The 27,663-nt window shown below is 39.6% G+C and overlaps 3 protein-coding genes across 14 annotated transcripts; 2 read left to right on the top strand and 1 right to left on the bottom strand.

The window, feature by feature from the left end:
- Positions 1 to 4: 4 nt before the first annotated feature.
- On the top strand, positions 5 to 16,204 carry sort1b (sortilin 1b). The gene is made up of 20 exons (XM_086276117.1): positions 5 to 652; positions 2,115 to 2,174; positions 2,347 to 2,420; positions 2,509 to 2,611; positions 2,732 to 2,893; positions 3,186 to 3,259; positions 4,312 to 4,361; positions 4,728 to 4,855; positions 5,336 to 5,480; positions 5,961 to 6,116; positions 6,495 to 6,601; positions 8,155 to 8,257; positions 8,394 to 8,565; positions 9,643 to 9,833; positions 9,928 to 10,117; positions 10,399 to 10,515; positions 11,357 to 11,465; positions 13,348 to 13,460; positions 13,642 to 13,771; positions 14,113 to 16,204. Exons 1-20 carry the CDS (start codon positions 380 to 382, stop codon positions 14,125 to 14,127), a joined length of 2,472 nt encoding a protein of 823 aa, XP_086132243.1. The 5' UTR covers positions 5 to 379; the 3' UTR covers positions 14,128 to 16,204.
- On the bottom strand, positions 15,860 to 19,612 carry ngrn (neugrin, neurite outgrowth associated). Its single transcript, XM_086276131.1, has 3 exons — positions 18,344 to 19,612; positions 18,120 to 18,230; positions 15,860 to 18,033 (listed from the first exon to the last, which is right to left on the bottom strand). The coding sequence occupies exons 1-3, from the start codon at positions 18,577 to 18,579 to the stop codon at positions 17,457 to 17,459; spliced, it is 924 nt and encodes a 307-aa protein (XP_086132257.1). The 5' UTR covers positions 18,580 to 19,612; the 3' UTR covers positions 15,860 to 17,456.
- On the top strand, positions 19,012 to 26,146 carry nfyal (nuclear transcription factor Y, alpha, like). Of its 12 annotated transcripts, none has more exons than XM_086276124.1 (10): positions 19,012 to 19,178; positions 19,938 to 20,038; positions 21,358 to 21,444; positions 22,382 to 22,528; positions 22,845 to 22,976; positions 23,093 to 23,177; positions 23,312 to 23,481; positions 24,269 to 24,442; positions 24,593 to 24,703; positions 24,847 to 26,146. In XM_086276124.1, exons 2-10 carry the CDS (start codon positions 19,958 to 19,960, stop codon positions 24,901 to 24,903), a joined length of 1,044 nt encoding a protein of 347 aa, XP_086132250.1. In that variant the 5' UTR covers positions 19,012 to 19,178; positions 19,938 to 19,957; the 3' UTR covers positions 24,904 to 26,146. The 12 variants fall into 12 exon arrangements, with proteins under 12 accessions (XP_086132250.1, XP_086132247.1, XP_086132244.1 ...); XM_086276121.1 differs by having other exon boundaries at positions 19,016 to 19,178; positions 21,358 to 21,441; positions 23,093 to 23,195; XM_086276118.1 differs by having other exon boundaries at positions 19,016 to 19,178; positions 23,093 to 23,195.
- Positions 26,147 to 27,663: the final 1,517 nt, after the last annotated feature.

The raw sequence follows: 27,663 nt of genomic DNA, 5'->3' as shown, positions 1-27,663 counted from the left end.
ATCGCAGCGTCACTCTGCATAGAGCATTACGACCTGCAGACACAATTCCTATGTTTGTCACAGTGTATCATGTTGGTGAGGAGTTACTCTGTGGATAATTGGCGGTAGCACGCCGGCTGATTTGCAAGATTACGATTTTTTTTTTTTTAAATTGATTTAATTTGCGCTACCGCGGAGTGAGACAGTTGGAGCTTCGAGGGCGCTCCGTGTTTCCAAAGCCCAAAATAGAAATAGTCGCTGTCAGGAGGACTACTGTTTTGTTGATGTCATCCGTGGCAGAGCTGTAGCGACCTTCAGTTTCTAGACAAGAAAACAAAGACGTGTTTTTGTTTTTTTTAAACCCCTCTCCTTTGTTTTGTCAGTGGCAATAGGAACGAAGATGGGACTATTGCTCCGCGGCATCCTGCTGTTATCGGCTTGCACTTTCACAGCAGGTGTAGATTTTCAGCTGGGCTCCAAGCCCCTCGGGCAGTCAGGTTTTGTGAGGCGTTCAAACACTGAAGGGAAAGCTGCGAAAATCGTAAAGAGGTCTCTTCCCGCATGGCTGGCTCCATCACCAAACCACAAGATAAAAAGAAGAAGCACCGAAGAGGACGACTCGTGTAAAGCTCTTCAAGGATATGTCACCAAGTTGGACGCCAACACCCACGATGTAAGTTACCCTCTGAGGTCCTGTTACACTTCACACGTCTGACAACGAGAAGATGATACGCAGGTGCTAAGCAAGTGCAGGGACTAGGCCTAATAAGCTATTCATTGCACTCATACTCATCAGTGGACTCCCATGTCCTCTTATTACCTGTATGTCCGGTAGCCTAAAATACATAAACCAGTATTTTTGTGTCAATAAACATAGATTCAAAACAAAACACCTTACGTGTTACCATAAGGGGTGTTGCAATGTACCTAGTACTTTTCCCGGGCTCAGGCAGTCTTGCCAGGTATCCCATTGCCTTGTTGCTTAACACCTCTAGGCTGCAATGATTTCTTTTCTTTAATATTTGGAGCAGTGAGGTACACTGTACTTAGTCTTCCTCATGCTTTAGACTTGCATTGGTTGCACAGAATGACATCAATGCTTTTTCAAGCGTTGCACTAAAGGCTGTGACCTGTATGTTATTTGTCATTTTAAGCATGGAACTGTATTCTGGTATTAAACTATCCAATCTTTCCTCTGCCTTCACTCAGTGAATATGCCTTAATGTTTCCAGGAAAATTGGCCCAGTGGGAATCCATGTGACTTGCTGTGCAGCAGTTATTTTGTAATTAAAGCTGTGTTTGTGTGGTATCAAAAGCAAAGTTTAAGCTTCAGAGATTGTTTCTTCTTCTTCTTTGTTTATAGCATATACTCTATCCAGGAAGATAAAACATCTGATCTACACAACTATGCAATTCTTTCCACAAAGCAAACGAGAGTCCTGTGCTGCTTATTTCCCTAGCTCCTCACTGCCATGTGACCAACTTTGCATTGCAGTCTTTGTATACTTGTCCCCAGTAATCTGGAGTTGATAGAATTCCCAGTGGCTCAGCCGCCTCCTTGCCCTGAGGATAGTGCTGCAGGTTCAACCAGTACTGAAGCTACTTATGCTGAAAAAGACCCATTGTGACCATCCATGCAGTTGATGAATAATGGGACACTTGATAGAACTTAAGATTTAAAGCTTTCGTGACTGACAATTAAAGCAAGTTTTCTTTGTTTAACTTTTGCCCTAGCCCTACAGCTAAATTCAGCTAAATACAGCTAAGGTTTAATTTCCCCCAAAATTAAATTACTTGTCTTGTGGTATTTTGTAGCTGCGTTCGGAAGTCTTTCAAGTAACTGCTTGAAGCTTTAGGTCTGCTCGCCTGTTCTGCTAACAGAACAGACACTTTGTACACTAAACTGTCTATGCCAGAACACATGGTGAGGTGAAACATGCTGCCTGTCAAAGCAAAAATACATTTGAAGCAAAAACTCAAATAGGCTGTGGCTGCAGTTTATAATTGCAATGTCAGTTTGTCCCTTTTTGTGAGCTCAGCTGAAATAGTTGTGCTGTTTCACACAGTTCACACTGCTATTGTTGCCTTTTCTATGTTTTATATATTTATGAACATGTTTTGGCTGTTTGTCTCAGTTTGAATTCCATGACCTGAGTGGCTCGGTGTCGCTGGCTTGGGTTGGAGATGGCACAGGGGTGAGTGTACTTATCACCATTTGCACCTAACATGTTTTCCATTAGTTATGTGGTGTGGTTTTTGCAAACTTGGCTTTGTACACTGAATGCAGATGACACACTTAAGGGTCTTGTGCACTTTAATAAATGGTGCATGGTCCACTTTCCTTAAGCTAACCTTCCTTCTTGGCAGGTTATTCTGGCCTTGACGACATTTCAGGTCCCGTTCTTCATGGTAAAACTTGGACAGTCGAAACTCTATCGAAGGTAATGGAATTTACCTTTTAATCTGGAAAAATGCACATGGCTTACATTTTATTTGCATTTAATTTGACTGAAACAATTTTTCTGCCAGTGAGGACTACGGCAAGTCATTTCAGGATGTAACCGGCCTCATCAACAACACCTTCATAAGATCAGAGTTCGGCATTGCAATCAGCCCCAATAACTCAGGCAAAGTAAGCCTTATCTTGATCAAGTCCTCACCACATGTACTTCATGTACTCATCAAGAGTATTTTTAGACGTGAACTAACCACTGTTCCTGCAGTTAAGAACCTGTTGAACTCTGGCTTTTAGGTGATTCTGACAGCTGAAGTGTCTGGAGACCTCAAGACCCGCATTTTTGTCTCTGAGGACTTTGGAAAGAGCTTCACCGACCGGAACTTGCCTTTCAACCCCTTGACGCAGATCACGTACAACCCTGAGAATTCCAGTGTGCTGGTTGTCCTCAGCAACGACGTAAGGAGTGAATACTAAAGACCTGTATTTTGTGTGAAAAGGAACCAGTTAGGATTCAAAGTGGACTGTTTCTGTCAAGTTGAAAGCTCAAGTAGTGCCTCTGCATGCATATATTACATCAAATAATTCAATGAAGGTCAAGCAGTCTTCATTGTTTTGTACGTTTGCACACAGTGCATTTATAAGCATGGCTTTTGAGTCAGTGAACTGGTTTATAGAATTCTGTTCTGCCCCATGTTTATGTGGGGCTGTTGCAGATACGTACTGACTTATTCTTTGTTTCCTTTCTCAGTATGAGCTGTGGCTGTCTGAAGACTTTGGCGTAAATTGGAAAAACATTCACAGAATGGTGTGTCTGGTAAAATGGTAAGAAAAGACAAACTGATAGCTCCAGAATCTTCTTCAGGTGTGCAGTGAACAAGTACCTACTTTATAACCACAATAGCAAAAAGTTTCATGGAATTGTTTTTAGTCACTTTAAGGGGGAAGTAGAGCTTTTTTTTACTGGTATGGCATGCTGCGATATTTCAGGAAGTGATTGTACAACCTGCAAGGCAGCATGACTTTTAGTTTTTCCAACAACCTCATTGTTACAGACAGAGGAAGACGGTGAAGTTCCACCTGTCTCTAATATAGTGCTTCATTGTTTATCAAAATAAAATATGCTTAAACTTACTCTCTTCTTAATGTGTTTAAAGTTATTCAAACATGCCCCTTTGATGATTTAAGATAAGCAAAGGAAGATATACAATTTTTGTCATTATGGGACATACATGTTCAGTGGTTTTCTATCAGGGTTTATTGTTGCTGCACCTTTTTTCTTCCCCCCCAAATGGGCACTAAAACTACATTGCAGTCATCGGCTGTTTAACTACCCATTTTGTGGCCAAGCCCTTGCAGCACAAATGCTGTTTTTCATGGCCCTTCCTGGTATTTGTCACAGTCTTATCTTGGCATCTCTGTCTTTTAAGTTTCAGCTTTAAGGCTGTGTTGTCCAGGTGTCCAGAGGAACTGCGCGTTCAAAAAAGTCTTCCTGAAACATAACCTTTGATTATTGTCCATAAAGAAGTTAGGCTTAAAAGGCTGCAGGAAAATGGGTCACTTTTATCTGGGTCAGGAATTTTCTGAACACAACACTCAACAGAAACAGAAAGTACATATTTATAAAGGGCTGGTTGTATACGATAAGCAGTATCATGTGACTTGCACTGTGAAGCAAGACTTCACAGTAGTCTTACAACAGCAGAGTCCTGTATTAGACCAGATTTCTTCCTTGTTGCAAGAATGCTTCTGCATGCACTGTTGTTTATTAAGATGCAAGCATACCATTACATACTCATAATAAAGCAGTGTGCATTTGTTTTACTAAATATGTCACTGACTGTGTAATCACTCTATGATCTCCATTCTCCTTCTAGGGGAAGAAAAAATACAATCTACTTTACAGCCAGCCTCAACGGCTCCTGCAGTAAGTAATTCCCCCATCTAACCAACGCTGGAGTAAATCGACATGTACTTTAATCTCATTTATTTTTGTGTTGTAGATGACTGGGGAGCAGTGCATGAAATGTCTCTTGAATTTATTTAGGGCAGTGTAGAATTTTTCACATAAAAGATTTAAGTGGAAACATGCTTCACACTGATGTATACTCCCAGCCAGCTCTAACTTCCTCCATATTTTCACAATTTAGGCTGTCATTTCTCTTAAAAATTACACGTAACTATTAGCTGCACTTATATTTTTGCATGTATTTGTTGCTCTTGCACGTCTAAGTTGTGGTTTTTTTTTTTTTTTTTTTTTTTTTTTTTTTTTTTTTTTCCTTCAATTTTTCAGGTGATCGAGGAATGCTGGAACTGAGGAGGACGACCAACTACGGCAAAACCATCAAGACTGTTGCCAGTAAGATCTACTCTTTTGGCCTTGGCGGACGCTTCCTCTTTGCATCTGTAATGACGGGAAAGGTCAGTGTACAGCGGGTTGTAATCTAGATAATAATATGCAAACTAGATCAGGCGAAATATTGTTTGTTTGCTTTTCTCTGTTCATGACATTATTATTATTATTATTATTATTATTATTATTATTATCATTATGTTGTAGTACAAGCGTATTCAAAATAGCTGTTCCTTCTGTTGGTTTGTTTTTTAAAGAGATATCACGTGGTTCATGTAACTACACACTTATGAGGAAGTTTAAAAGTGACATTGCGACTGATGGAGAAATTAGCAGAAAGCAATACAATCATAAGCATATTCATATTCCTCCCTCAGGAGAGGTCATTTTTACTCAATTTATCAGAGCCTAGATATGAGAATAGCTTGCTAAGTGTTCTTCTAATTTGCCCCAGTACAGGTAAACAGTATTAGTAATAAAAGTATGTGAGCTGTTCCTGTCCTCGCCTCCTTTCATCTGTTTTCTTTCCTTCCCCACCTTTTCCACAGGGCACTCTGCGGACAATCCACGTGTCAGTGGATCAGGGTGATAGTTGGAACATTGCCCAGCTGCCTCCTGTTGGTCATGAGCAGTTCTACTCTATCCTGGCAGCGAACGATGAAATGGTCTTCATGCATGTCGACGAGCCAGGAGGTCAGCAGATAAAGAAACTCTGTACTTTTGCTTGTAGTGAATGTAGAGAACTGAGTGAACTGAAAGCATGGTATTTATTACTATATTACAGTGTGAAGGTTTTTACTCGTCCTCACGTGAGCAACTAGACCTTCAACATATTAACCTTGTACTGAGTAATAAGTTACATTCAAAAGTCATACATCAATCATTAATTGTCATTCACAGCACTTCTGATGACTTTCATGTTTAGCACACAAAGCCAAATGTGATTTTTCTTTTAGATGCAGGGACTTTTCTGAGTGAGCCAAAGTTTTATGTGGTAGTTTGAACAGTGCCTGCAAATGGCTTTTGTTAAAAAGGCCCTAGAGCTTGTTTCACCCCACCTATGCGTCAGAGAGTGTGTCTTGGCAGATCTTATTACAGAACCAGCCCTGAAACAGTATCTTGAAATGGGTATTATTACCTCACATTACATTTTAATACTTTTTTTTTCTACAGATACTGGATTTGGTACAATCTATGTGTCAGACGACCGAGGTACTGTGTATTCCAAGTCACTGGAGCGCCACCTTTACACCACTACGGGGGGAGATACAGACTTCACTAATGTTACTTCTCTACGAGGAGTTTTTATCACCAGCGTCCTGGCTGAAGGTAGCTCTATTCTATTCGAATGTTCTTAGATAAAGAAGTAACAACATATACATGTAATCAGATTCCCCCTGAAACACACACATGCATGGACGCAATACACAGACATGCATGCACAAAGACACACATACACACACCTGTGACTGCTCTATTTTACACCAGAGAGATGGTGTTGTATAAATATTTAAATAGCTGCTCAGTGTTAGATGTGTTACCTGTCTGAAGTAACTGAGCACCACCTAAACCTTGCAGACAGTATAAATCTGACTAAATATTGCTGGGGACAAAAACATATTGAAGTTTTTTCCCCAGCATGCTATTTCCAGACAGGAGTTCCCACAAAGTTTCTGCAACTGTAGAAGTTTTGTCTTGTCGTTCCAGATAACTCTGTGCAGTCTGTGGTGTCCTTTGACCAGGGAGGGGAGTGGGTACCCCTCCAGAAACCTGCCAACAGCAAGTGTGATGCTACAGCCAAGGACCCAGACAAGGTAAATAAAATATTAGAAAAATAAATAAAATAAAAGGGGAAAATGGAAGAAGTTGCTTTGTTTAGAGAAAAAACAAAATTGATGTGTCCTTGTGAAAACTGTTGTACATGTCTATAAAGTACAGGGTCAAACTGCTATGAGAAATCACTTTTTAAGTACAGATCAAAACTTATGTTATTGAGACTAGGGCTCAGTTCTTCTTCTACTTTTTCAGTTGAGCCTTGATGTTTACAGTGACATATTTTTTATAAAATAAACGGTTTTTCTTTTTTATAATGACATTAAAGCATAAATAAAATAAAACTACACTAATCAATAAATAATCTACTTTAAAGCTTTATTACCAAACATTAAATGTTTAGCCCAGGACTGTGGTGTCAGGCCTTAAAACGCTGCTTGTTGTAATGTCTTTTTATTGCTGATGTTTTTAAACAGTGTTTCTGCAGCAGGCCTGGGAAGTGTAGCTTTAAAAACTAGCTATTTTTCCTGGAGATATTCCTTCACACTTCATGGAATTCTGTCATCTGGAAAAACACTTGTTAGCCTTGAGTAATGTGTTACCTTTGCCTTACCTGGTTCTGTCACTCTGGCATGTGTTAACTATTGAAGCCCTGCCCATAGTAAAGGTTCAGCCCAGAAGCAGTGTAATGAGAAATAAAGTAAAACGAGTGCGGTTTTTAAACCTAAACAAATTCTAAAAAGCAGATGCAGCTCTTCCTTTAGTCCGATTTATGTTGATAACAAAAACTCCAACCCAGACCTTCCTCTCTTCATATGAAGAGGAAAGGAAACAAAAATGGATTCAGATTGTTGTTTATAAACTCTACAGACTGGAAACTGTCGGTCATGTTGGGCAGTGAACATTTGATGTAGTTTTAATTGTTAAGGAAGCATTGACAGTGTGTTGGTATATCAAGCAAAGAAAACTTGTGTAACTTGTGTTTAGTTCATGTAAGTACAGGAGCTCAATCGTGGATATGAAACTGATTGCCCTGAATGTGTCAGTAAGGGATGCTTCTGGGTTTGTTTGTTGTTTTTTTTATTGCACAAAGAGGGAGTGTACACTCTGTGTCAGTAAATATGAGCGCTGGTTGGATAACAAGGCCGTGTGCCTGTATGATAGAGGATTTGTGTGAAATATAACCCAGTGGTTTAAGGTTATTGATTCACCAAGCTTCCTTAGAAATTTACCCCAACCGTGCCATCGTTCTTTACTAGTGTAGCAGCAGAGCTCCTCCCATCTGTGAACACTGTTATGCTACTTACTCAGCATTCACCTCAGTCTCTTATAATATATTAAAGGAGTTATTTGTATATTATTAGTTGCTGTCTTTTATATTATTATTGTGTATGTGTGTGAGCAATGTGATTTAAAGGGCCCTTCACATATATTCTTATTAGTAGCTAATAATATAAAACATTAAAGCCACTTGAAAAACCTCAGTGTTTGTGTTCACAGGTACCTTATAGTGCTATTTGAAAACTAGGAAACTAGGACCAGCACATCTACTACTTAATACTATAAATAGCTGTGTTTGGTTTATTATCTGCAGTGCAGTCTTCACATCCATGCTGCCTACAGTACTTCTCAGAAGCTCAACATCCCCATGCTCCCTCTGACTGAACCAAATGCTGTGGGTCTCATCATAGCTCACGGTAAACTCAGAGCTTTCATAAAAAAAATTTTTAAACTTTCTTTTTAAAATAAACTTGAGCATAATTTATCTTTTAATAAATAAGAGGGTTTTTTTCCCCCCTTCTAACATTTCTTTATCTGTATTTGCTTTATCAGGAAGTGTTGGTGATGCTATCTCAGTGATGAGACCAGATGTGTATGTGTCTGATGATGGTGGCTATACCTGGATAAAGGCTCTTGATGGACCCCATCACTATGCTATTCTGGACTCGGGAGGTCTGCTGGTGGCCGTGGAGCACAGCGTGACAAACCCTGTCAACAAGATTAAGTGAGTTGCAGTTAAAGGGAACGCCAGACTTGTTTAACTGGTATTTACTGATTTAGCTGACTGTGTGCAGAAATTCACACCTTTCCACTAATTTGATGAAATACGAACATGTTTTCTTTCATGCCATAATCATGACTCTGGGCACTTTTCCACTAATGTTACAATGGTATTCTTACTAAGTTTGACCTTTTATGTATTACTTTCACTTAGCACAGGTCTCAACTGCCACAAATAATCAATATGCATGCACAAAACTACGGTGTAGTGACATGTAGCCTTTTGCTTGTAGTAAATATCTATGCAAACTCTTGCATAGAGGCTAGTAAATATTCAATTCAATTCAGTTTTATTAAATAGCATCAAATCACAACAACAGCTGCCACAAGGTGCTTGATATTGTAAGGTAATGACACTACAATACGTCAAAGGAGCTTGCGAATGATAAGGTGGGGCCAGGTTTCAAATGAGCTCACCCGAAACTCTGGCTGATTGGGACCCACACCCAGTTTCACACCTTGGTTCAGGCGATTAGAGGATCATCAGGGGGTCCTTTTGTCCCTCTGTGGGGGGACACTCCCACTAGGTTTAAATCTGGGACTCCCCACCATTTGACCTTAGAACTGAAGAAGCTTCTCGGATGAGAGGTGAAACGTCTTCAAGCAACTTAAAGAAGTCCAGACGCTTTTCTTTGCAAGCTCCTTTGACTACGATGACCTGGATGACAGAACCTTCACAGAGACACTACAATACGAAAGAACAGAGAAAAGCCCAACAATCATGTAACTCCCTATGAGCAAGCGCTTAGGTGACAGTGGGAAGGAAAAACTCCCTTTTAACAGGAAGAAACCTTTGACAAATCCAGGCTCAGGTAGGAGCGGCCATCTGCCATGACTGGTTGGGGATGAGGAATATGTATGCAAACTCTTGGTCTTTGTCATCACTGTCATGGACATTGTTTGAACCAAGCCTTGAGGAACATGAATGTAAAAAAGTCTTATGTGTAATCCATAAAATGCTGTTGGTTTTAGCCTTTTTGCTTATGCTGATTATGCTGATGTTGGAATATTTTTCTGCCAGATTCTCTACTGATGAAGGACAGTGCTGGAATGAGTACAACTTCACCAAAGATCCCATCTTCTTTACTGGACTTGCATCAGAGCCAGGAGCACGTTCTATGAATGTTAGTATCTGGGGCTACAGAGACTCTTACCTCAGCCAGTATTGGACCTCGTTTACCATTGACTTCAAAGAACTTCTTACTAGAACATGTGAGTGATGCGATTTAAACATATTGTCAGTAGGTTTTTATTTTAAATTAAACATGGTGTAATACTAACAAATTATTATTATTTTTTTATAAAGGTGGAGACTATGACTATGTGCAGTGGTTGGCCCACTCTGATGATATCAGTGATCCCAATGATGGTTGCTTGCTGGGCTACAAAGAGAAGTTCTTGCGTCTAAGGAAGGACTCTGTTTGCTGGAACGGGCGCGATTACATAGTCAACACCCAGCCAACCCCGTGTTTATGCACCCTGGATGACTTCATGTGGTAAGACTTGGAGACGGTAATATGCTGAAGTATAAGCACCGCTAACTAACTGCAACTGAGTGTTGTTATTGATGATCAGACTGTTGTAGATATTTTGCTGGAGCTCATTCAAGATGTTGTCTTGGTAATGAATGGACTTTAAAAACAGAAATGATTTGAATTTTAGCATGAGGAAATGAGATCAAATTGCAGCGTAAAAACAAATTGGAATGGCTATTTCCACATTAACGAACTGGGGCTTCAAGGACTTATCAAATGTGGCATTGTGTGACTGCTTGCAGTGACTTTGGGTACTACCGTAAAGAGAACAGCTCGGAGTGTGTGGAGCAGCCGGACCTGAGAGACAAAGTGTTGGAGTTCTGTCTGCAGGGCAAAGAGGAGCAGTTGCAGACTAGTGGGTAAGGTTCCAGCTTCAACCTTCGTATCCAAGAGATCTCTGCTCCCCACTATTGTTAGTTTAATGTTAAACGGCGGTACTGGCAGCAATATTATCCTATAAACAGCGTCTTTCACCATCATTTTATTCAAAGCAGCATGCTGCTACTGAGCTTTGATCAGAGATATTCTTCTTGTTTTACAATATTTAAACAGATATGATTACACAAGTGTAACATGTGTTTGTTTGTTTTTCTTTTCTAAAAGAGAAAGTTTTTAGAATGAGGAAGTAATTGTCACACATAGAGTAGTTAGAGGAAGCAGATAAGGGTGACAGTTTAGACTAACGCCATAAAGTAAGAGTGCATGAAAAAGTACATTTTTATTTAGGCTTGGTTGTCTCACTGCATACCTACCAATCTATAAAAGTGAGTAATTGTTGAATTCAACCCTTATGGACTGAGAGTGAGGCAATATATCATATCTCGTCTTATTTTAAAACTTTATCAAAAAATTAATGTGAAATATTAATAGATGTATTAAAATATATAGATGCTTTTAAAAGGATACCCTTGTAATGCATCCTCCTGGTGTTGCTTATCGAATAATCGGAGTATAAAAAGAATCTAAGTGAACCAAATTAGAAGAAGAAACGATGCTCTAAGAACCTCTGAATGTCAATTGTTTAGTTTCAGGATTCTGCTTATGTAACATAACTTCTTATCGTGTAGAATGAGTGTAAATACAGCCTGCTGGGAATAACTTTTAAAACTGGGTTATTATGCAGTCCACAGCCAAAACCACAGCAATCATGCACTTTTGATAGGCGGATCATGCAGTCATCACTGTGCTCTCGGTCCACAGCTACAGGAAAATCCCTGGGGATAAATGTGAAGGAGGAGAGGTGCATACGCGTAAAGAGATCGACCTCAGCAAGAGATGTGTGAGTGACCTAGTCGGCCCGGAACTTCTGGTCAGTATCTCTGCATCCTAAGACTTATTGTTCATATTTATCCATGTAAGCATATTAGTTGTTTCAAATGACTGTTTAGGTTCTCAGTCATCGATTTAAAGGTAGTCTCGAGAGCTTGAACAAAGGAAGACGTTTCAACTGTCATCCAAGACACTTCACCCGTTGCCTACTGGTGGTGGTCAGAGGGCCCGGTGGCGCCAGTGTCCGGCAGCCTCGCCTCTGTCAGTGCGCCCCAGGTTGGCTGTGGCTACAATGTAGCTTGCCATCACCAGTGTGTGAATGGGTGGATGACTGGATATGTAAAGCGCTTTGGGGTCCTTAGGGACTAGTAAAGCGCTATATAAATACAGGCCATTTCTTCAGTCCTACAAACAAATGGTGGAGAGTCCCACATATTGAACCCCCAGTGATGATCGCCCCCCCTTTTTCCACATTTTGGCTAATGACATCACGACCCACATGATCAGTAGTGGGTCAAGTACCTTGAGCACCACCTCCAAAAAGGGAAGAGTTTGTGAAATGTCACAAGCCTAAAGAACTCCAATTGCCATTCTCTCTCTCCCCCCCCCCCCAAAGCTCCCAAGGCTAGTGGTTCCGTAGTGTAGTGGTTTACACAAATTTCCTCGATTCAAGACTGGGAGGAGACACAAATCCCTCTATGGGGTTTCACCAGGAAAAGAATCTGGTGTAAAAATGCCAAATCAAATATAGATGGAACTTTATTAATCCCTCGGGTAGGTTCCTGCGGGAAATCAGGGGCAATTTTAGCCCATTTTTGGGGGTGCTTCAGCACCCCCAAAAATTATCATTGATTGGGGAGATTAAAATTAATGATATATTTTTATGTGGTTCAGCCACAACTCTACTGAAACCTCAGCCAGTAATAGGTAGGCCAACTTTTGGACCGTCCAGTTGTCTGTATGACTGCCGCAGTACGTACACATTTGCACACTATCAGAAAGTGCCAAACAGCCCTGGTGGAGTGAGGAGCTGTAAAGAGAAGCAGAGTGCTCTGTTTCTAAAAATCTTTTAAGCTTGTTTCAAAGATTCTGTACAGCAGCTTTAAATGTTTTCCAAAAGCACACAGACACTTACCAGTGTTTCTCAAACTTTTTACAGTGTGGACCACCTGATAAAAATGTCAAGCTCTCCCAAGGACCACTATGAAAGCATGAAACCCATAAATCTTACAACACAAAATTAGTATTATTAAATTAGTAAAATTAGTATCTGCAGTAAAGATTTTTATTTGTAAAAATTTATTTATTTATTTTATTTTTTAATATGGATCTGTATTATATTATACATACACATTAAAAGTGAATCTCTGTCCAAAAAATGCACTCAGTTTACTTTTTACTCACTATGAGCATCATTCATTATTCTCCCGCAGTAATTAAGGTTAGGATATGTATTTGTTTTATTCAAATCCATTCTTCTTTTGCAGCATTTAAATAACCTTGATCAGATTTGATGGTTTTGTTACAGACTTTTCAAAAAAGTGTTTTGCTTTTCTTTCACAAATGTGGGGATTAAATTGTGTTAAAATGTACAAAACAGTGATGTCATGTTTTGAGACGAGGACCCAGGGACAGAGAGACTTGATGAATTTAAGAATCATATGATTTATCTTGCCTGGCTGGGCAGCTCTCTCTCTCAGCACCCCCAAAGCTCTAATCCTAGAATCGCCCCTGCGGGAAATTCATTTTTTTTTTTTTTTTTTTTTCCTTAGATAGATATGCAGACCAGTCTGTTGTAGTGACTCTTTATGAAGCAAAGGGAGCAGCTGAAAGAGCCCCCTGCACCCCCCTCCCCCATTCATGTTCAAGTGTATGTCTTCTTATACTGCCATTTTCTTTTTTGTTTGCTCTTACTTTCACAGGTGGACAATAAGGCCTCCAAGTCTGTGCCCGTTGTGATAACAGTTGTCATAGTCCTGATTCTGAGTATTGCAGTAGGAGTAGTCTTTGTCAAGAAATATGTCTGCGGTGGCAGGTTAGTATACCTTGGCACACAGGATTTTACTCCAGCAGATAACCTTAAGCTGTCTACAGGAAAATATGTCGAGCATAACAAACTTTATAATCTAGTTTTGAAAAAATGCTCTTCATGTTTGCTTTGCATAGTTTTCAAATGGTTGTGATTAACCTGAGCAATGTGTGAATGTGCCCTGCAGGTTCTTGGTTCACAGGTACTCTGTGCTACAGCAGCATGTTGAGGCCAATGCTGCTGATGGGATAGACGAACCGCTGGAGACCAACCACACTCAAAATGGCAAAATAGAGTTTCATGATGACTCAGATGAGGTACAGTGGCTAACTTTTCTTCCCTTTTTGGAACATGGGTAATAAGAACGGGTAGTGGTCATTAAGAATATTAGCTACTGTTAATGGTGCTTTTGGGCAGCTTCATGGTCGTAGAAACGAGTTGTTCATTACCCGTTTTTCAGCGTCAACATAATAGAAAAATAATAATTTTAAATGTTTCAGCTTTTCAGAAAATTTTCAAATAGTATGCAAGTTTTGTAGGGGAGTATAGATAACTGGTTGGTGTTTAAAGGGAAAGGTAAATGTTTGCATATGTGCCTTTGTTTGCTTACGTGTTCTCTCTGACTTCCCTGTTACGCTCTTGTCTTCTCTTTGCACAGGATCTGCTTGAATAGCAGGCACAACCTGTCAAGCAACTGAGCAACAGGTTTCTTACAGGGCCCCGTGACCTGCCGCTGTTCCTGCCGCTCTTTTTGTCTCCAGATACTTTTCTTTTCACCTTTTAGTATAAACTTTGGCCTTGGCTACAGATGAAGAATCTGTCCTTCTGCTGTCATTGGTTCAGTCTGATGAATGTACAGAGGCTCTCTGAGACTAATGCCACAGTTGAGGAGCATTACAACGAAGGTCTTACTGTGTTTTGCTTCAGTTATTGATTCTGTTGAGTGAGTTTGAATCCCAAAGTTATTTATTTTTAGGAGATAAAGAAATTATGCCGTAATCTAAAGCTGGTTGTATAAATCCATCGCCACCGCATTACGGGTTCTCCCTCTCTATCACCTTGGAGTGCACCTGGAAATATTTCACACTTCTTTTCTCATGCACTTGTACATAAACCTGTTTTTCTTTGCCATTTTTTGATGTAGTATCAGTTTGGTAAGTGTTTAAAAAAGCAAAACAAAAAAAAGGTTGTTGAATGGTTGGTAATTCTTTTGGAACACTTGACTCTTAACCTAGTTTTAACAAACTATTTGTTTGTCAAAAACTGTCCTTCAATATTGAGGGCTTTATAAATTTGGGGTCTTAAGCCTGACCAAAATGTAAAATCTTGTATTTGGAATACCAGCGTCCAAATGTTTGGCACACGTCTTCTTTAAAGTAATAAGGAATGTGGAAATTTCCATGTCCATAGCATTTTATAGCAATAAAATTCTCCGTGCACATCAAAAAAAATTCTGTAGTAACATGTTATTTTTAGGTTTGTTGGATGAATCGTTGTCGTTGTGCATTAACTGCAAGGGTAGTGAAGTATGTCTGTTTCAGGACAGAAATTGTTTAAAATGTTGTCTGCAGTTCGAATTGCCTCAAGCACAAGGCCTCCTGTAATGCTAAGAGTTTGTAGTATAACATTTTTCTTAAACCTGACCTGTTGTGATGAGACAAATGATCACTGTAGTCATATAATTGTCATGTTTGTAACAATTTCAGCAGTTTTGGTACTAATCAACTTTTGCAAATTATATAACAACTGACAGATTGCAGTTCAAAGATGTTCAGAAACAAATATAGTTTTAGAGTAAAAATTACAGAATTAAAGAGTTTTTTAAACCACACAAACATATAACCAAGTTAATCAACATTATTTGGTTCTGGAAATATAGCAATATGAAAACCAACAAATCTATGTTGTATAGCATAACTCCTGCTGTAACCATGGCTGGATAAGAGCCAAAGCCATGCCAAGACTGTTTTGTTTGGTGGGTGGATCTCTGCATTTGAAGCTGTAGTGAACTACTGTTTTGTTTTTAATCAGTCTTAACGACTCTTGTTTGTTGTTTTGCACAATTATTTGTCTGTCTTGTTTTAAAGTTTAATTTATTGGTGAAAAGCTGGTTCAGAGTGCAGTAAATTGGATGTGGTTATACAAGTGCCTGGTGTGAGGACCTAATGTGTGGCCAGCATCTATTTACTGATTTTATTTTTGATTTTTGTTTTTATTTATATCATCTGATATGTAATCAGTTTCATCCTGTATGTCAGTGACATCTCTAAGTTGCACTTGTTGCCTAAGAATAATTTTTCAGCAGTAAATGTCTGTTTTATATGAGCTCCCACCGAACTGCATGTTAACTCTCAATAATACTTATATCTACAGCTGTGAAAAGAAAATGACCTGTAATAACTTGGTTATATTTTTTTTTTTTTTTTTTTTTTTTTTCCTATGTTGGTATGAGATTTAATACTGGCTACTTTGACAAGAAAGTGATCTTGAATAAAAGCAGAGTGGACACAGGGTTATCATGTAGCCGCTTTACACTGGAAGAGACCTGGCGAGTTCTTATTACGACCATTTATTGCTTTAGGTGAAGGTAACACATTTTTTCTTAAAATTTAAAACTGCTGTATAAATGAAGTCATTGTGATGGTTCTGTACATATACAAGGTTACACCTTTTTATCTGATATGTTTCTCTTTTCTGTATATTTGAGACAATTTTCTTTGGGTTTGCCAATAAATTCATATGTTCCTCTATTTGTGCTGCGTGGTGGTTTGTCACTAACGGCAGTAATGCAAGAATGTGAGACTTACAATAATAATGGGTAACTGTCAACTGGGGATATTTTCACATGATTTATAAAAACCCAGTTCCAAAAAAAAACAGTGCAGTGATTTGTACGTCGCATAAACCCAGATTTTATTCACAGTAGAACAAAGAAAATGCATTTGTTAGAAGACGAGGGGATGTTACACGATGGCACTCTCCTAACTTTTTGGACATTTGTTGCTACCATCAAATTCAAAATATTTTTCTTGTGATGGTACCCTGTGGTTCAGTTTAAATGTGATGTTTTGTGTCTTTGACTGTGGATGAAAAGTGGCTTTATGAGATTTGCAGATCACTGCAGACCGTTTTTGTTTACATTTTACAAAGCGTCCCAGTTTTAAGATTGTAAAGGGATAAGTTCAGAACTGTGGTTGTGTAACAACAACTGAAGTAATCATTCCTCTGGCATTGAATTGTTGATGGCCAGACTGCTTTGAGCTGATAGGAAGGCAACAAAAACCCAATAATCACTCATTACAACAAAGGTATGCAGGAGAGTATCTCTGAAGGCACAACAGTTTGGGCTGCTGATTGTGGTGAAAGGGTGTGGGAGATAATTTCTTGTCAGACTTGGGATCCCTAGAGTGTCAGATTACATCTAACCTGAGTACTGTTGCTGACTGCATCCATCCATGTATGCACAAGTTAAACCCACCAGTAGGATACCAAAGCTCAAATGATCTCAGACTCATTCCTTGAACATGACAGAGTTCACTGGACTCAGTCACCATATGTCAAACCAATAGAGTACCTCTGGGATGTTGTGGAACAGGAAGTTTTCATCACGTATGTATCATATTTTCAGCAATTGTATGACTTTATGATGTCATAATTCCTATCATGTCAATATGGACCAAAATCTTAGAGGAATATTTCCAGCACCTTGTTGAATCTGTGCCACTAATACTTAAAGCAGCTCTGAAGGCAGAAGGGGATCCAACCCAGTACTAGCAAGGTGCACCTAATAAAGTGGCTTGTGAGTGTATTTGTCTATGTCAATAAAAATTGACATAGGGATAAACTGGGAAGTCAATACATGGGTGAAATGGGCATGAAATATCTGGACGAAAAAAATATATAAGTGCAAATATCTTTTGCACAAAGATTCAAAATAACTTTTATTTGGTAATTTGCACGACCCCAACATTGTACATGCTGAGCTAACAACACAACATGTTCTCAGATTCTATACAAAAAGTTTCCATCTGCATCAAAGAAATCATTCCCAACTTGGACTGCTGGAGAGGGCTTTTCCATTTTCACAAGCTCTTCAAGTTCTTCCTGTGTCAACACCTGTCCATCCCAACTCTCTTCATCCTCCTCTGTAAGGTCACTGTCATTAGTGCTGCGTTCTGTTGTTTCTGTCACTGTGGCATCTTCACTAATACCAGCTGCAATGTGTGTGGGCTGAACAGTAACAGGGACAGGACTCTTAGCTAGGGAACGTGAGCCATGACCTTGAATCACCGGAGTCTGATTAGCCACAGGGATCAAAGCACCTTCTGTGCTTCCAGGTGGGAGTATGGCTTGTGAGTTCCTTTCGGGAAGTTTCAACCTGTCCTGCTGTGTCCTAGCACCTGAAGGCAGCACCTGCTGGCTCATTTTAGCCATTACTTTTGCATTCTGCTTGGCTTTTCTTTCAGGAGAGGGGACGAATTTGCTTCTCAGGACTCTCAGGATCACATCATGACTGACAGAGAAGCCTTCAGCCAGACGCTCTACTGTCCACTCATTTGGCTGATTTTGCTTCAGATGTCTGAAAGTTGATTGAGATTTCATATGAGGCTTAATTTGAAACACTTCTTAGTTTGCTGTCTGGACAAACTTAACACTCATTCTCACCTGATCTGCTCAATGGCATCCCAGGTTAACCTCCTCTCTGGAGCTCCTGATGGTGTCATCTGCCTCCTCAATATGTGATACTTCACAGTCTTCTGTCTTTTTCTTTCTTCCCTGAAACAAATCCCCAGAATACTTCATATATCTTGTCATAAAGACACCATATATTTATTATTTAACATAGTTTTACACTGGAGAAATGTGTGAAAAGTCCTATTGAATCTTACTGAATTAAGGCTTGCAGTTTGTCCTCCACGTCCTCCAGTTCGAGTTCTCCATTAGATGTCTGATCGCTGTATCCCGGTCTGCTCGATCCTCTGTCTGCCTGCGCAGGGCCCTGTCCCATCCGTGCCTTGCTGGCCCCTCTGCTTGCAAATCGGCAGTTGGTAGCGCTCACTGAGGAAATCAGAGATGGAGCACCAAACTTGGAGAGGAGGGAGAGTATCTGCACAGACCTGGCCATGCCAATAAACGATGTGTCGTCCTTTTATTCCTTTCGTTTTTCTTTTCTTGTTTTTAGGGAGTCACTTAGGTGTCATGAAAACAAAAACTTATTTTACTATAAATTAAAATTAACCTTGCTGCTCACGCACTCATGGCACCACTCATAGAAGTACTTCCGCAAACACTGGGCTCATAGCATAAAATCGGCGCTCTACTGCCAACTAGCGCTACGGAGGTAACATTATTACGTGTCCCTGTACTGAACAAAGGTGATTACCTGAACCATAACACTACTTAAACTGGACGCGTTGCAGGTTTGACGGTACTGATGCTGGATTAATTTCCACTTTTAACATGATCGAATACCAGTTAACATAAATAATACAAGTCAGGAGAAGTCTGCTGAAATATAAAAACTCAAACTAAATGGCGACATCTGCCGAGGGGACAGGGACACTGCACGCTGCCTCGCCCCCCTGTTCAAGTGTCACGCAGCTGCGCACCTCTCTCCCAGTCGCCGTTGTTTCATTTGCGCCATTTTGTCCGCTCACTTTGTTGATTGGGCTTTAGCAAGCTGTACTGGAGCCAATCAGAGGGAAACCGGACAGCGAAGATACGGTAAGGAAGCCCCGATTGAAGGCATTGGTAGTTGTCAGCACGGATTGGTTTGTCATGGACCAACCAAATTACTAACCCTGCTTAATGCAAAAAACTCAAATTGCAGTTTGATTTCGACCGCTGCGTCCCAAGACCTACAAATAGCTTCATGTTTCTAGCGTTGGCCACCGCGAGGAAACATGATCCTCGCTTGGTCCACAAGCCTTAGCTAGCGTTAGCTCCTTCGCTAAAATATCGTTTCTCGAACAAAGAGCGGGTATAAAGCCACCGTTCGACCGTCAGCAAACGCTGCCAGGTACATTATAATGAGCTGTAATAAACAAGCTGCCCACAAGAAAATATACACGTCCGGAGTTTACGACACAAATGGCATCCTTATGCGCTTTCTAGAATTTACCACGCTTTTAGCTAGCGGACTGGCGCTAGCCGTGTTAGCTTCCCCACTAAAATACCCGCTAAATAAAATTCCCCTTTAAAGGAATCCAGCAGCTGACACAGCTGTGTCCTCCTGGGGGGATTATGTTTCAGATGAAATTCGTAGACTTCACATTTGACACAGTGCGGCACAAGTCGGTGTGAGGAAGCAGTAGGTCCTATTTAAATATTGAGAACAACAAATTGAAAACACGTAGATATCGGTTAAAAAGACGGGGTTTTTTGCCGTCGAAAAAAATTATCATTTGTTTACGTATAAAATGCACTGTAAACCATAGAAATCCAATATTGGTTCATTTGTATGTTTTGTCTTTGCCTCATCAGGTTTTTCACGGTAAAAAGCCATGGAGCAGTACACCACTGCCACCACTACTACTGGAGAGCAGATTGTTGTTCAGACAGCCAATGGACAGATCCAGCAGCAGGTGAGCTTAGGGTTGACAATTTTATTGTCTAGCTTTTAATAAATAATATCTGATTCTCACACCCAAAATTTTAATCTGATGTAAAATGTATAGAAGTCCATTACTGTATATAGTAACCATTAAGTCTAATATACCCTACTAAGCTATAGTACTTTTTCCTTTGGGAAGGTACGATCTGTGCAGTCTGCAGTTCTGTTGAAGAAAGACGTTGAATCTATTTAATTATTCTTGAAAAATAATTTATTTCTGTGCATTTTATTTTCCACGCTGCATCAAATTAAAGTTGATTACGTTGATTAAACGTCATGAGGTGGGGGGTGGTTCCCTATTTTCTTTTTTTTGCTGGGAGTTGGAACCCTATTAGTTAGGTTGCTTAATATTTCTGCTAAGTACTCTTTAAAATACCAGAATAGGGAGGATGGAGTAGGTTTAAGTTTATTAGATTGATCAGTATTGCTGAACTATGAAATATTTTGGGTGCAGTGTATTTTTTATATACAGGTATAACAGAATAGCTTTAGTGTTGTTGTTTATTTAAATTTGAGTATGAACTTATACAAAATGCAGCAATATATTAAACAAACAGTTTTATTGATTAAAAAACACTATATCGGATTCATATCGGTATTGGCAGATATCCAAATTTATGATATCGGTATCGGACATAAAAAAGTGGTATCTCTAGTAAAGACTAATAAAAAAGTCACATTGTAAAAGACAACTAGTGACAATTTCTCAACGATATATAGCTGTATTTCACAATAATGCAAAATAACATGTATAATAATTTTTAACATGAAATCCTCAGTCACAAACATGAAGAAGATGCTATTTTCATTCAAGTTTCATGCTAGATTGAGACATGACACACATTTATACCACAAAAATATTAATAATCTAAATAGAACAGATCTTTTCTAATTACTCTACTTATAACCAAGAACATAATTGTTTAAAAATATGCAAACTTTTTTATCTTTTCAGGTCAAATTTTTAAGGTAATCATGTTCAAACTTTGTTTGAGTTTTCATTGTGCAGATTCTTTCTGCCTAAAAGGCAGAAAACTGGGTTTACTGGCCTTTTAAAATAAATAAATCTAGATATATTTCAAACATGAAGCTAACACTTCAAAGCAGGCATTATAGATATGTCCAAGCCTCAAACCATATAATTTTTAGGCAAATCGGAAATGGTTGAGTATACATTGTTTTTTAAAAAAAAATGATGATTTGAGATGCAATAATCCAGTTCCAATATATTTTCTTGGTACTTTGTTGTTGAGTCTGTATATATGAGTCTGTATCCTGCCCTGCCTGCAGACACAGGGCACAGTGACGGCTGTGCAGCTGCAAACAGAGGCGCCAGTGGTGACGGCCTCAGGCCAGCAGGTGCAGACACTCCAGGTAGTGGTGTCACCGCCGCCCTGTGTCAGTGTCATGACTGTTTCACAGCCTACCGGTTTGCATGCCATAGCCAGGGCTGTTTGTATTTTTATTTTTCCAGGACCCATCTGTGCTGTTTGGTTCATCATTTCCCTCCCAAGCATGTCTTGCAACTGCACGTTCCTCAGCACAGTGTTTTCTGTGTCAGCCTCCGGTTTTTGCTTTTGCTCTCATGGCTGTCTAAACTGAGTTGTGCTTGTCTCTTGCTATTAAAAGCAAGTTTAGAAAGTCAGATGTTCTTGTTCTCAAGTGCGATGGCTGTGGAGAAAAATATGCAGAATATACAACAGAACAACCTTCTGAGGTCTGCATGGATCCACATCCATTACTGGCTGCCACTGTTCATCATAGTCTGATATTTTTCTTACTGTTGTGCTGAATAATGTCAGCAGGTACCTTTGCCCTTACAATTTTACTTCCTGTCATGCTGCTGCTGCTGCCACAGACCATAAGTTGTACGCTGTGGTCACTGTGAAATATCAGTACCAAGTTGAACATGTGAATGCAAATTAATTTTACCAACATCTTGACCACAAAGGTACAGGAAGCAAATTCCGTTCTTGTAAGCTCTTGTTTCAATAGCAGTATGGCTGTAAATACAAGACCTAAATTCTACATGCAGAAGTTTTGTATTTTTCTGTAGCCTAAGCTCATGAGAAAAATGATTAAACATACACTAGATACATTGGGTCCAGAAATAATCTATGCTATATAACAGGATGCTTTCATGTTTGTATTTTAGGAAACCATAAACGTGAGATCAACAAGTGCTTTTATCCACAGTGTAGTATCCTGGATGTTTCTCATGTCATACCACTTGCATGCAGCTCTGCAAGTCACAAGAGACACCGAGACGAACACTGTCAGTGCTGCTATAATAGCTGTCTGAATCTCCCTGTAGGTCCAGGGACAGCCTCTGATGGTTCAGGTGAGCGGTGGACAGCTCATCACATCGTCAGGGCAACCCATTATGGTGCAGGCCATGTCAGGGAGTCAGGGTCAAACCATAATGCAGGTCCCTGTATCTGGTGCTCAGGGACTACAGCAGGTAAAGTATCTAAATTAAATTATACATTGTTCTCTAAAGCAACACTGTTTACTCTGGAATAATATTAATAGTAAACTAACTAGTATAGATTTGGAAGTAAACGCTGAAGTTTGAGAAGCACGTTGTACACTGAGTAGGTTTTTTTCCCCTTGTTGTTATTTTTAGTGTTTATGTAAGATTAAGTTGATAGCGAGGTAGCAAAGTGTACTTTTTTTCCATGTTTTCCATGTCTATCCTTGTTTATCCACAGCTGTTTGCTGTGGTGTTGATCTATAATCCAGTTAACCACTGTTGATGTTTTTGTACCTGTCTGTAGATCCAGCTGGTGCAGCCAGGTCAAATCCAGTTGCAAGGTGGTCAGACTCTGCAGCTGCAGGGCCAGCAGGGTCAGCCTCAGCAGATCATCATCCAGCAGCCCCAGACCGGCATGACAGCTGGACAGAACCAAGTACTAAATTTTGAAAAAATTAAAAAAGCAAAAACCCAAGCTTCTTATTTAAAAATCTATTGAATAAATAAATCCCCATAAAATGATGTAAAGTAATTTCCCCCCTCTCTATCAAGGGACAGCAGATCAGCGTGCAGGGCCAACAGGTGGCACAGACAGCTGATGGACAGACCATCGTCTACCAGCCTGTTAATGCAGATGGTACTGTCTTGCAGCAGGGTAAACTAGGCTGTCCTCCAAAATTTGTGTTTGACTTCTGCTATTTAGACTTTCTAAATAGGAGCATGGGTGAGTTGTCATGTTCAAAAAGTTTTGGGATGATTATCTGTTTTCAGGAATGATCACAATTCCAGCTGCCAGCTTGGCAGGTGCCCAGATTGTACAAGCAGGGAGTGCCAACACCAACACCACCAACAGCGGCCAAGGCACTGTGACCGTCACCCTGCCCGTCTCTGGCAACATGGTCAATGCAGGTGGAATGGTCATGGTAAGGCCCTGTGCAGAGGTACCCAGCACCTTATTACCTTTGTTTTTCCTAATCTAGACTCTCACATGGGTATATGGTAAAGGTCATGGGCTTAAACATATATTTTTTATGAATGATCACTGGTGTTTTCATAGGTCAGTTATAATTATAGCTCACCTTATCAAACCCTAAAATGAACACGTCTAGGTTTGTTTAACCCCCCCTGTAAACCTGTGGTCCTTCTAAACAGGTGATTTTTGGATACATGCTCTTCCCGGGCTGTATCCATGTTAAATACAATTCATATTAGCATTTTGTTCATAAGTAAAACTAATAATGTTTTGGAAGTTTCATTATTGGTGCTTATATTGCCTGAAAACAACAAAGCATAAATAGGGTTCCTTGAATTTAAGTCCACATTTAAAAGATGCCGTGTTCACTGCATAGACTGTAATCCTAATGACGTGAATGGTCATCCAAATCCGGCTTGTCTTTGAATGCTACCCATTTTGTACAAACAGTAGTTGATGGTCAGTTTCATTGTGTCATTTTGCTCTGGACTTTTCAGGTTGGGCAGCTTGCATCCTTAAGCTAGTAGTTAGTAGAATAAACTGACATTGTGAAATTTCCTGGCAGTGGAGACCCAGTATGCAACTGTTGGGGAGTCTAAATAAGAATGACTTAAAACATCTGTATGGGTGTGGAAGAGCAGTGTGAACTTTTTTCTTTTATTTGAATGGATTGATATTTGTCTTTTTGTGAGTAGGATCTGTTGTAAAATGCGTGACATATTAAGCACTGTGTCTTTGTCTTTTCCTTCAATCAGATGGTACCTGGAGGTGGCGGCGTTCCCACAATGCAGCGAATCCCATTGCCAGGGGCTGAAATGCTTGAAGAGGAGCCACTGTATGTCAATGCCAAACAGTACCATCGCATCCTAAAGAGAAGACAGGCTCGGGCTAAGCTGGAAGCAGAGGGCAAGATTCCCAAGGAAAGGAGGGTAGGCCATTTCTGTCAAACGTATAGACTTGAGAGGGGGGAAACCCTATATATTTAAATTCTTCTGTGTTGTACTCTGTGTGTGATTTTTAGTGATGGGCTTGTTGTGAACCAAATTTTAATGTGAGTAATCCACCTTCTTCCTGTCTAGCAGAAATATCTACATGAGTCTCGCCATCGTCATGCAATGCAGCGTAAGCGGGGAGATGGTGGTCGTTTCTTTTCCCCTAAGGACAAGGAAATGGGTCTGGGATTATCACAGGTAGGCAGCTGTGTGTAGAAAGAACATAGCAACTCAAGCCTATAATGCTTGTTGCAAATTGTCATACACTTAAAACTGTGAGATTTTAAGTGTATGAGCTCAATTTGCTTTTGTTACCTCCCATTTCTGCCCTTCTGATGCAGGATGTCGCCCAGGCAGCAGCAGATGAGACAGTGGCTCAGATGATCCGAGTTTCATAGCACTGTCACTGACATCATCACTTCTTTCTGAACTCTACCCTGCCTGAGATTCTTCATCGCAGCTGACCTCCTGCCACCACTTTTTCCTTTCATCTGTACTTCCTCCTGCCTCACCGCCATACACCAAACCACAGTGCTACCACTGGGCTTTTTCTGTTGTCTCTACTCCTACACTGGTCTTCCAGGGAGCTGGCTGTATGGCTGCTGAGACTATGAACTTTTCTGGCCTTGTTCATCCAAAAAAATGGATGCTGTCATGCTCAGCTTATCTGGTTGAGCACTAAGGACCAGCTTTTTATTTTCGTAAGCATTAGTTTTGAAAATAACGAAGCTAGTGACAGGAAATGACAGCCATGAAGCCATCATGTCAGATCCTGGTCTGTTTGAAAATGAGATTTTTGTCACCAGTGGATGCTTTTTGGTTTAAATATTTTTTGTAAATGGTACCTGTTGTGTTTTTTTTTCCTTTTTCTTTTTTTAAAAAGAGATATTCTTTATGCATTGATGCTACACTGCTGTTCTTTATGTAAGCGCCCTTATTTTGGAATTTCATCTTTTTAAACCCACATAGCGCAGGGGTGGTCTCAGCATGCCCTGTGTTCACTGAGTAAAAACAGAAATGTAATACTAATGTGAAGATTTTGTACAGCCATTACTTCCCCAATGTGTTTGGAATACCTACTGATTTGCCCAGTTGTGTGGATGCATTTTATACAGTTAGTAGTTGGTGTTTGTTGGGAAAAAAGTAGTTCAGTGTTGCATCACCTTACGCACTCTTATCCACGTAGTTACATCTTCATCGTTCAGTCCGTCTAGGTGGGTTTTTTTCTTCTTTGTTTGAATTGTTTTTTACCTGTCAGATGCAGTCCTGCAATGTTATTTTTTTTTTAAATAGTACTCTGACATTGTATTCATGTAACCTTTTGTCAATTAAATTTTATTAAGTGACTCAAGGTTATAGGTGGATTCTTCTGTTTTTTTTGGTTTTTTTTTACTCCCTGATTGTGTAGAGTTCAGACTGTCATCTATTTATTTAAAATGTCCCCTGAGTCTTAGCCAATGCCATGTAGTTTTGTTTGCATTATAATGCCTTGGATGACATTTGCTGGAATTTTTTTTTTCACAACTATGTTCATTAGAAACTGTTTTTCTCTTGTTGCATGAGTATAATTGTCAGATATTTTGGACAAAGTAACATACATTTCAATTTTTGATAAGGATGATTAAAATTCTGTGTATAGTCTGTGAAACCTTTGTGCACTTATTTAATTTTTTTTTTTTTTTTTACTCTCATGTATTTAATTTGTTCATAATGAGATGTCCAGCATTGTGCAAAAGTCTTGAACCAGCCCTCATTTTCATATTTTGCTAGAAAAATGGGGAATAGGTGTAAAGCTTGTTTCAAAACCAACATGTTTTGAAACAATCAAAAAATAGCCCACAGCTTCCCAAAGCAAAAGCTGTTTGTGAATATATTTTATGTAGCCAAAAGTTCCAAAACAAAATATATTCAGTTTGCTATCACAGGAAAAGGAGGAGTAAGGAGTTATCTCATTATATGATTCTTTGATTAAAAAACAAAACTAAAACTACCAGATTTTCAAGATGTTTCTAACTGATGATTGAGTGACTACTACTTAGGTCATAATATTAGTAATTGGGGGTCAGAAGTGGTGGTGGATAATCATTTGTTGAACTTAAACTATATTGTGACATATTCTGAAACGGGGATGAAGTTCAGGTTTTTCACCTTGAACAGTATAAAAATATCAGGGAAGAGGGGAAAAAGTGGGGAATTAATTAATATGCAGAGTAACAGTGATGTTTGATGCTGACTAGCAAAGTAGGGTTTGTACAAGTTGATGAGAGTACATTTTGTACGTCTATGTAAGTCTTACTCTGTGAACAGTAGCCTCCAAATAACTAAATTAAAGGTCACATTTGATCAGTATTACAAATACCTACCTGCCAACATTCTAGTGGTTTTATGATTGATTGATGCACACTGGCCCACTAGAGACAACAGAGACCTGCTGATATAGACCTTGTATAGAAATGCAATCAAAAGAGAGCCTTTGGGTCTTGGGGTCAAGGAAGAACGAAAGGACACCTACAGAAAGAAACTGGAAACCCACTCCAGCAGAACAATACCAGTGATGTGTAGAGTGGAATGGGGGAAATAACTAGGTTTAAGGTGACAGAAAGACAAACTGGGCCAAATGGAGAGAGCAAACGAGTTTAACGTTTTTTTTCAACAGGTTTAGTTCACACTAAGCTGCTGCTACCTACAAATCCTGGAGTCCACACCTGCTCTGTCTTAGTGATTTGCCCTTCTTTTCCCCAATTGAACTCCATGGGTCAGATTCCTCCATATTTGATTAACACCCTCTGCTTGACTGTGACATCTGGCCAGGTAAGGAGACAGCTGGAGAAACTGCAACAGGGCAAGGCATCAGAGCTAGCCATCTGTCTGTGATCCTGCGTAACATTTATAATACGAAACAGGAGATGGTAAAGAAAACATCCTGTCTGGTTGGCTGCCCTCATTTCACATTAATATGATGAATGTGCTGGGGAGACTAGACTCATCCCACCTGAGAAGGCTGGTGAAAATAACTCTTGACCCATATAAAGAATTTCAGAAATATAGGATATATAAGGCCTTTATTATCTTATTACCTTTGAAATTGCAAATACAGAATTCTGGTCCTGCTGCAGTCTTAAAGAATTTTAAATTCAGTTAATTATCTTATTCAGTAA

This window comes from Aulonocara sp. 'chitande type north' Nkhata Bay, linkage group LG20 (genome assembly GCF_057382095.1).
Source record: "Aulonocara sp. 'chitande type north' Nkhata Bay isolate Kocher_YH1m ecotype deep benthic linkage group LG20, A_spYH_male_GT1.1, whole genome shotgun sequence".
NCBI classification, from domain to species: Eukaryota; Metazoa; Chordata; class Actinopteri; order Cichliformes; family Cichlidae; genus Aulonocara; species Aulonocara sp. 'chitande type north' Nkhata Bay.
The sequence above is the reverse complement of the archived record's forward strand: the minus strand, read 5'-3'. Positions and strand labels throughout refer to the sequence as shown.